The sequence below is a fragment of the Scyliorhinus torazame genome, chromosome 1 (assembly GCF_047496885.1).
Source record: "Scyliorhinus torazame isolate Kashiwa2021f chromosome 1, sScyTor2.1, whole genome shotgun sequence".
Taxonomy (NCBI): Eukaryota; Metazoa; Chordata; class Chondrichthyes; order Carcharhiniformes; family Scyliorhinidae; genus Scyliorhinus; species Scyliorhinus torazame.
This window is the reverse complement of record NC_092707.1, coordinates 112,708,073-112,717,980: the sequence shown is the minus strand read 5'-3', so window position 1 is coordinate 112,717,980 and position 9,908 is coordinate 112,708,073. Positions and strand designations below refer to the sequence as shown.

At 47.2% G+C, this 9,908-nt stretch overlaps 1 protein-coding gene across 3 annotated transcripts in view; it reads right to left on the bottom strand.

Annotated features, from left to right (window-relative positions):
- Window positions 1-536: 536 nt before the first annotated feature.
- Window positions 537-9,908, bottom strand: part of LOC140411047 (histone-binding protein RBBP4) — a 74,863-nt gene continuing 65,491 nt past the window's right edge. For all 3 annotated transcript variants that reach the window (XM_072500037.1, XM_072500046.1, XM_072500055.1), the window contains exon 13: window positions 537-1,290. In XM_072500037.1, coding sequence (XP_072356138.1) covers window positions 1,225-1,290 — 66 coding nt within the window. In that variant the 3' untranslated portion in view covers window positions 537-1,224. The remainder of the gene's footprint in view (window positions 1,291-9,908) is intronic.

Here is a 9,908-nt window from a genome sequence, read left to right as displayed (position 1 = left end):
CCATTGTCGCACAATAAGGGGCCAATCGTTGCTAGCTGAATGCAGAGGTCCTTCACTCAGGTTGTGAACGTTTGGGAATCTTTACTCCACAGGGCTGCGGATGGTCAGTCGATGATTTCGCCATGGCTAGGATAGGCAGATCGTTGATCTCTCAGGGAATCAAGGAATTTGGAGGGCAAACAGGAAATGCAAGATAGTGTTGAGAATGGCAGAGAATGTTCCAGAGCTCGGTTGGCCCTCTCCCCTATGCTCGCAAATTTCCTCAACAATAAATTGGATCATGATTTTACTTTCTATTTATCATCCTAACCAGATGAGGTCGGTATAAAGCCTTCAGGGAAAAGCAAGGATTACTTTTTTCGTTTGGAATTTCACACCATAGGTTTTTTCCCTCCCCAAAAGTGATCAGAGCATTTTGCTCATCAATCCATGTAAAGTTCAAATTCTATTTTACTTATTGCAGTAAGCTTAATTTACAATTAACCACACCATGGGAATTTAATAAAAAAGACAGGTAAAGAAATCCACATTTAAGATTCTGCGTAGAAAAACATCTATTTTATTGGGACTGATGCACTTTTTATTCAGCAAGACCCTCTCATAGAGAATATTCGATTGGTTTAACTGACTTGTATCTCAAAATAAACACGAGCACAACAGACCGCAGCATCCAGATAGTCAGGGGTAAGCCTTTAAATATGTATGGTACACAACAGGACAATAAGCTGTTTTACTTCCTATTAGCAAAATAGAAATGCAGACATAAAAACAGAAAATGCTGAAAATACTCAGCATGTCAGGCAGCACCTGTGGAGCAAAAAAACATAGCTAATGCTTCAGGTCAGAGAACTGATTAGAACCATGCTGATGTAAGGTCACAGACAGACTCAAAACGTTGACTTTTTTTTCCCTCTCCACAGATGCTGCCTGACCTGCTGAGTATTTCCAGCATTTTCTGTTTTTATTTCAGATTTCCAGCATCCGTTGTATTTTGCTTTAGTAGAAATGCAGACACGTCAGCACATTACTGTGATGGGCACATAATGGGGCACTGGGTTATGGGGTACAGGCAATCATAAAAACTTTACGTCCTTACTGGAGGACATACATTTTATCCAAACTCCCGCAGTTGGAGAAGGTGGTTACACATCAACCGGCTCTCCCAAAACAGCATTAGCAGAATTTCATGTCTATGTAGAAAAGGTACAATTGAAAATTAGAAGACTATGAGCCTTGACCTTCCGGATCAGGAGCTCCCTCAGGATCTTCATCGTTGTAAATATTTTCAGCCTAGTGGAAAAACAAACCAGTTTTTAAAAAAAATTAAAACAGCACTAAAAATTTATAAACACACTGGTACAAAGTTAAGGGAAAGTCTTGCTTAAAAATGTCATAAGCTAAAAAGACGACAACACTGCCAGAAGAACAAGCCATTTTGGATGGCCCCTATTCTATTCTGTGTTAAGAATTGAAGCATTCAAAAATAGAAACATTGGATTCCTGGTCTGGTGCTAAGTTTCTTCCACGGTTACAGTAAACAACATCCAAATTGCGCATTGCAGGTTCGAGAAGAGTCATGAAGGAAGTCAACCAAGGCACCAGGCTAAATCGTTCAGTCCAAGACATTATCCAGGTGGAGAAAACGAGCAAAACGTGAACACATGTAAATTTAAATGTAATGATCTTTCCAATGTTATACTTCAGTCAGAAGAACATAAGAACTAGGAGCAGGAGTAGGCTGTTGCAGGGGAAATTTGCATACGTGCCTTGTGGTCACCATAACTTGAAGGTGTTCCTGTGCAAGAGACCCTAGCTGTTCAAGTGAAGGCAAGCATCCAGCAGAGGGCAGTAGAGCGGAGCAGCTGATTGGCTGTTGCAGGGAGAATTTGCATATGTGCATTGTGGTCACCGTAACTTGAAGGTGGTTTGTGGAGGAGCTGTTGTCAAGTGACACTTAAACCCGAAACACATCTTCAGTGTTTCCCTCCCTACCCCCTCTAACCAGAAAACAAACATCCGCTATAAGGATCCCAGCCGAGAGGAAGGCTCGAGGGCAGGTAGAAGTAGAAAGAAGTTGAACCGTGACGTCACAGCCTGCAGGTAAGTGATTGACTGATGACTGGTAAGTAGTTTTTCTTTTCCCCCCGAGGTGTTATCGTGCGGGGCGCTGTGGTTGCTGAGTGAGTGCTTGCTGAGAAGGGGAGTAAATTTTAAAAAAACTTACTGTGGGGAGTTTCCAGCTGGATCCAGTCGGAGTGAACACAGTGACTGCTGGGTAAGTAGTAAAGATTTAAATTGTTTGCGCAGGCCCATAACAACTGATTGCTGTTTTTGTGTGGGGCGCAGTGGTTGCTGGTTAAGTGTTTTATTTTTACCTGTATTTAAGTTGGGCAGTTTCTAAACCCTAGACACTACACTTGTAGTGTCCCTCGCCCTTCTACCTCCTTTAACCTAAGGGGTAGAGTGAATAACAGGTAAGCTCTTTCTTTTTCTTTTTTTTTTTAATCTAGAGGGGATGGCAGGGAAGGTAGTGCAATGTTCCTCCTGCAGAATGTTTGAGGTGAGGGACGCCGTCAGTGTCCCTGCTGATTTCATCTGTGGGAAGTGCACCCATCTCAAGCTCCTCAGAAACCGCGTTAGGGAACTGGAGCTGGATGAACTTCGGATCATTCGGGAGGCAGAGGTGGTTATAGATAGAAGCTTCAGGGATGTAGTTACTCCAAAGAATAAAGATAGATGGGTGACGGTGAGAGGGGCTGGGAGGAAGCAGTCAGTACAGGGATCCCCTGTGGTTGTTCCCCTTAGTAACAAGCATACCGCTTTGGATACTGTTTGGGGGGAAAGAGAGAGAGGAATTACCAGGGGTAAGCCATGGCGTACAGGTCTCTGGCACAGAGTCTATCCCTGTTGCTCAGAAGGGAAGGGGGGAGAGGAGTAGAGCATTAGTCATTGGAGACTCCATAGTTAGGGGGATAGATAGGAGATTCTGTGGGAACGAGAGAGACCGGTTGGGTGTGTTGCCTCCCAGGTGCCAGGGTCCGTGATGTCTCGAATCGTGTTTTCGGGATCCTTAAGGGGGAGGGGCCCCCCCAAGTCGTGGTCAATATAGGTACCAACAACATAGGTAGGAAAAGGGATAGGGATGTAAGGCAGGAAATTCAGGGAGCTAGGGTGGAAACTTAGATCTGGGACAAACAGTTATTATCTCTGGGTTGTTACCCATGCCACGTGCTAGCGAGACAAGGAATAGGGAGAGAAAGGAGTTGAACACGTGGCTACAGGAATGGTGCAGGAGGGAGGGTTTCAGATTTCTGGATAATTGGGGACCATTCTGGGGTCGATGGGACCTCTACAAACGGGATGGTCTACACCTGGACCAGAGGGGTAACAATAACCGGGGGGGATTTGCTAATGCTCTTCGGGAGGGATTAAACTAGTTCAGCAGGTGATTGGGAACCCGAATTGTAGCTCCAGTATACAGGAGGTTGAGAGTAGCGAGGTCATGAGTAAGGTTTCAAAGTTGCAGGAGTGTCGCGGCAGGCAGGAAGGTGGTTTAAAGTGTGTCTTCTTCAATGCCAGGAGCATCCGGAATAAGGTGGGTGAACTTGCGGCATGGGTTGGTACCTGGGACTTCGATGAAGTGGCCATTTCGGAGACATGGATAGCGCATGGACAGGAATGCTTGTTGCAGGTGCCGTGGTTTAGATGTTTCAATAAGCTCAGGGAAGGTGGTAAAAGAGGGGGAGGGGTGGCATTGTTAGTCAAGGACAGTATTACGGTGGCAGAAAGGACGTTTGATGAGGACCCGTCTACTGAGGTAGTATGGGCTGAGGTTAGAAACAGGAAAGGAGGTCACTCTGTTCGGTGTTTTCTATAGGCCTCCGAAAAGTTCCAGAGATGTAGAGGAAAGGATTGCAAAGATGATTCTGAGTAGGAGCGAAAGCAACAGGGTAGTTGTTATGGGGGACTTTAACTTTCCAAATATCGATTGGAAACGCTATAGTTCGAGTACTTTAGATGGGTCCGTTTTTGTCCAATGTGTGCAAGAGGGTTTCCTGACACAGTATGTAGATAGGCCAACGAGAGGAGAGACCATATTGGATTTGGTACTGGGTAATGAACCAGGACAGGTGTTAGATTTGGAGGTAGGTGAGCACTTTGGTGAGTGACCACAATTCGATTACGTTTACTTTAGTGATGGAAAGGGATAGGTATATACCGCAAGGCAAGAGTTATATCTGGGGGAAAGGCAATTATGATGCGATGAGGCAAGACTTAGGATGCATCGGATGGAGAGGAAAACTGCAGGGGATGGGCACAATGGAAATATGGAGCTTGTTCAAGGAACAGCTACTACGTGTCCTTGATAAGTATGTACCTGTCAGGTAGGATGGAAGTGGTCGAGCGAGGGAACCGTGGTTTACTAAAGCAGTCGAAACACTTGTCAAGAGGAAGGAGGCAGCTTATGTAAAGATGAGACATGAAGGTTCAGTTAGGGTGCTCGAGAGTTACAAGTTAGCTAGGAAGGACCTAAAGAGAGAGCTAAGAAGAGCCAGGAGGGGACATCAGAAGTCTTTGGCAGGTAGGATCAAGGATAACCCTAAAGCTTTCTATAGATATGTCAGGAATAAAAGAATGACTAGGGTAAGAGTAGGGCCAGTCAAGGACAGTAGTGGGAAGTTGTGTGTGGAGTCCGAGGAGATAGGAGAGGTGCTAAATGAATATTTTTCATCAGTATTCACACAGGAAAAAGACAATGTTGTCGAGGAGAATACGGAGTTTCAGGCTACAAGACTAGAAGGGCTTGAGGTTCATAAGGAGGTGGTGTTAGCAATTCTGGAAAGTGTGAAAACAGATAAGTCCCCTGGGCCGGATGGGATTTATCCTAGGATTCTCCGGGAAGCTAGGGAAGAGATTGCTGAGTCTTTGGCTTTGATCTTTCAGTCATCTTTGTCTACAGGAATAGTGCCAGAAGACTGGAGGACAGCAAATGTTGTCCCCTTGTTCAAGAAGGGGAGTAGAGACAACCCCGATAACTGTAGACCAGTGAGCCTTACTTCTGTTGTGGGCAAAGAGATAGGATGTATAATCATCTGGAAAGGAATAATTTGATTAGAGATAGTTAAGATGGTTTTGTGAAGGGTAGGTCGTGCCTCACAAACCTTATTGAGTTCTTTGAGAAGGTGACCAAACAGATGGATGAGGGTAAAGCAGTTGATGTGGTGTATATGGATTTCAGTAAAGCGTTTGATCAGGTTTCCCACGGTAGGCTACTGCAGAAAATACGGAGGCATGGGATTCAGGGAGATTTAGCAGTTTGGATCAGAAATTGGCTAGCTGGAAGACGACAAAGGGTGGTGGTTGATGGAAAATGTTCAGACTGGAGACCAGTTACTAGTGGTGTACCACAAAGATCTGTTTTGGGGCCACTGCTGTTCGTCATTTTTATGAATGTCCTGGAGGAGGGCATAGAAGGATGGGTGAGTAAATTTGCAGATGACACTAAAGTCGGTGGAGTTGTGGACAGTGTGGAAGGATGTTACAAGTTACAGAGGGACATAGATAAGCTGCAGCACTGGGCTGAGAGGTGGCAAATGGAGTTTAATGCAGAAAAGTGTGAGGTGATTAATTTTGGAAGGAATAACAGGAAGACGGAGTACTGGGCTAATGGTAAGATTCTTGGCAGTGTGGATAAGCAGAGAGATCTCGGTGTCCATGTACATAGATCCCTGAAAGTTGCCATCCAGGTTGAGGGGGTTGTTAAGAAGGCGTACGGTGTGTTAGCTTTTATTGCTAGAGGGATTGAGTTTCAGAGCCATGAGGTCATGTTGCAGCTGTACAAAACTCTGGTGCGGCCGCATTTGGAGTATTGCGTGCAATTCTGGTCGCCGCATTATAGGAAGGATGTGGAAGCATTGGAAAGGGTGCTGAGGAGATTTACCAGAATGTTGCCTGGTATGGAGGGAAGATCTTATGAGGGAAGGCTGAGGGACTTGAGGCTGTTTTTGTTAGAGAGATGAAGGTTAAGAGGTGACTTAATTGAGGCATGCAAGATGATCAGAGGATTAGATAGGGTAGACAATGAGAGCCTTAGGGTGGACAGTGAGAGCCTTTTTCCTCGGATGGTGATGTCTAGCACGAGGGGACATAGCTTTAAATTGAGGGGAGATATAGGACAGATGTCAGAGGTAGGTTCTTTACTCAGAGAGTAGTAAGGGCGTGGAATGCCCTGCCTGCAACAGTAGTGGAATCGCCAACACTAAGGGCGTACAAATGGTCATTGGATACACATATGGACGATAAGGGAATAGTGTAGATGGGCTTTAGAGTGGTTTTGCAGATCGGCACAACATCGTGGGCCGAAGGGCCTGTACTGCGCTGTAATGTTCTATGTTCTATCTGGCCCCTCGAGCTTGCTCCGCCATTCAATGAGATCATGGTTGGTCTTTTGCGGACTCAGCTCCACTTTCCGGCCTGAACACCATAACCCTTAGTCCCTTTATTCTTCAAAAAACTATCTTTATCTTAAAAACATTTAATGAAGGAGCCTCAACTGGGCAAGGAATTCCATGGATTCTCAACCCTTTGGGTGAAGAAGTTCCTCCTAAACTCAGTCATCTTCTGTATGGTAATTATACAACTCAGTCCGAGTACCCAGGGATCCATCCTACCAAGACCCAAAAACGGAGAGGCGCTCAAAGACAGAGGCAGTCAACGCCCGCTAGAGAGAGCACTTCAAGGACTTCCTCAACCAAGACACAGCCTTTGACACAAGGGGCTGGATTCTCCGTTTGGGAGACTAAGTCCCCACGCCGGCATAAAAATTGGCGCAACACGGGCACCGATTCCCTGCTCCAGAGGGGGTCCAGCAGCCAGGCAGCCGAGAGCTCCAGCTCTAGCTGCCGAAACAGCATTGCCGGGTCCGTGGCCACGCATGTGCATGGCAGCAGCCGCGCCGAGCTTCATGGCGGACCCGGATTGCAAAATTAGCCCCCCTTTGGCCGGTTCGTGCAGCCCAAACCATCCTCCCCCAGCTGCAAATAATGCCCCCACTGACTGTGATTGGCCCTCCCCAACTCTGGCGGCACTGGACTAAGTCCGCAGCCGCCACACCAAGTTCCCGACGGGCGAAACCACACATATTCCACACCATCGGGAACTCGGCCGGTCGGACACGGAGCATCGCAGGGCGAACCTCAGGCAATGGCCTGAGGCCGTGCATACGGCTTGCTCCTAGAAGCAGCTATCACCAATGCTGCCCCTGCAAAATCCTGCACTCCACTGGCAGGATAGGTGTACTAACGTGAACGTCCTCTCACAGGCCAATATCCCCAGTATCAAGGCATTGGTCACGCTCAACCAGCTGCTATGGGTAGGCCACATGCTCAACACAAGACTCCCAAAATAAGTGTTCTACTCTGAGCTCCGCAAAGGCAAGCGATTAGTAGGGCAGAGGAAACGCGACAAGGACATTCTGAAAGCCTCCCTAAATAAATGCAACACCCCGACTGTCATGTGGAAATCACTTGCCTTAGAACGCACAAACTGGAGAAAAAGCATCCGCAAAGGTGCCAATCTCCTTGAACGTTGTAGGGTGGAACACGCAGAGGCCAAGCGTAAACAGTGGAAGGAGTGCAGAATCCAGAACGTTTCACCCGCCCACTTCATCAAACACCACCTGCCAAACCTGTGTCAGAGTCTGCGGATCCAGGATTGGACTATTCAACCACCACAGAACCCACCTGCCTGAGTGGAAGCAAGTCATCCTCGAAGCTGAGGGATTGCCCAAGAGAAGAGAGAGGAGCATCCGCACGTAAAGGTGGTTACACCGCAAGCTCAGACTCCACAGGCAGGAAGGGAATGGGTGACTACCAGGCACAGCAAGAGAGCTTGGCAGGCAATGGCCATTCCCCTGCAAAACAGATATACTGCTGAGGGGAATGACCTCTGAGGGGAGCAGCAACAGCCAAATTTGTTGTACCATAGTTGATTCTGCTACACAGGGAAGGTGTAAAATGTGTGGGAATGCATTAGTTATAAGGGATTCAATTGTAACGGGAATAGATGGGGATGTCGGTGGCTGCAGGACTCCAGGATGGTATGTTGCCTCCCTAGTGTGGTGATATGCATCACTGTAAATACACAAAGGGTTAATGTAGATACACTAGGACTAAATAAACACTAGAGGGAGCACCAGAGACATCATGACACGCAGACATTCAACCAATAGGTCAGTAACATAGGACACAACCAATGGACAGTCAAGACACCCAGAGGTGACACTACCACAAGGGGGCTACCCATATAAAAGGACAGGGCACACATGCTCTTTCTCTTTCCACAGGCGACACAAGAGACAGGGGCAGATCAGGAAGCATCACACCCACCGCATGGATTAGAGCAGACTGGTTAGTTAGATTGAGTTACTATAGTAAGATCAGCAGGAGTCGAACTCAAGTAGGAGAATTGTTAACTGTTCAATAAATGTGCTAAACCTATCTCCAAGTCTGAACCTTCCTTTGTCAGAGTATACATCAAGGAAGCAGCTTATGCTACATGAAGAAGCATAACACACCTAGTGCTGGGGTAAAGGATGGCTCAGAGTGGTTACTGGACATTCTGGAGGGAGAGGGTGAACAGCCAGTGGTCGTGGCATCAGTACCAACGATATAGGTTTTTTTAAAAAAAGGATGCGGCCCAGCACGATAGCACAGTGGGTAGCACTGTTGCTTCACAGCTTCAGGGTCCCTGGTTCGATTCCCAGCTTGGGTCACCGTCTCGGAGTCTGCACGTTCTCCCAGTGTCTGCGTGAGTTTCCTCCCACAAGTCCCGAACGACATGCTGTAGGTAATTTGGACATTTCGAATTCTCCCTCAGTGTACTCGAACTGGCGCCGGAATGTGGTGACTAGGGGCTTTTCTCAGTAACATTATTGCAGTGTTAATCATAGAATTTACAGTGTAGGAGGCCATTCGGCCCATATAGTCTGCACCGGCCTTTGGAAAGAGCACCCTACCCAAGCCCGCACCTCCACCCTATCCCTGTAACCCCACCCAACATTTTTGGATACTAAGGGCAATTTAGCATGGCAAATCCAACTAACTTGCACATCTTTGGACTGTGGGAAGAAACCGAAGCACTCGGAGGAAACCCACGCAGGCACGGGAAGAACATGCAGACTCGGCACAGACCGTGACCCAATCCGGGAATCGAACCTGGGACCCTGGAGCTGTGAATCAACAGTGCTAACCATTGTGCTACTGTGCTGCCCAACTGCATCAGTCATAAAAGGGCTGCAGAGATAGTGGATGCATTGTTTGTAATGTTCCACGGCAGCACAGTGGTTAGCACCGTTGCTTCACACCGCCAGGGTCCCAAGTTCGATTCCTGGCTTGGGTCACTGTGCGGAGTCTGCACGCTATACCAGTGTCTGCGCGGGTTTCCTCCGGGTGCTCCGCTTGCCTCCCACATGTCCCGAAAGACGTGCTGTTCAGCGAATTGGACATTCTGAATTCTCCCTCCGTGTACCTGAACAGGTGCCGGAATGTGGCGACAAGGGGCTTTTCAGTAACTTCATTGCAGGGTTAATGTAAGCCTACTTGTGACAATAACGGTTACTTTACTTTAAAAGCAGAATAGAGTTAGGAAGAAAGCCGAGAAGTCGGACCTCAAAAAGGTAATAATCTCAGGATTATTACCAGTGCCATGCGCTTGTCAGAGTAGAAATAACGGGATATATAGGATGAATACGCTTTGCCCTTCTAAAACTGCTTCTAGCAGAGCTGCGAGAGCTACACCGTCACTCTCCCTACTATCTCCAACTACAATCAAATTAACTAAACTAAAGCTTAAAAGCTTCTCCATCTCAGAAGGCCCCAGTTGCTAAGCAACCACTGCTGGTTTATTTA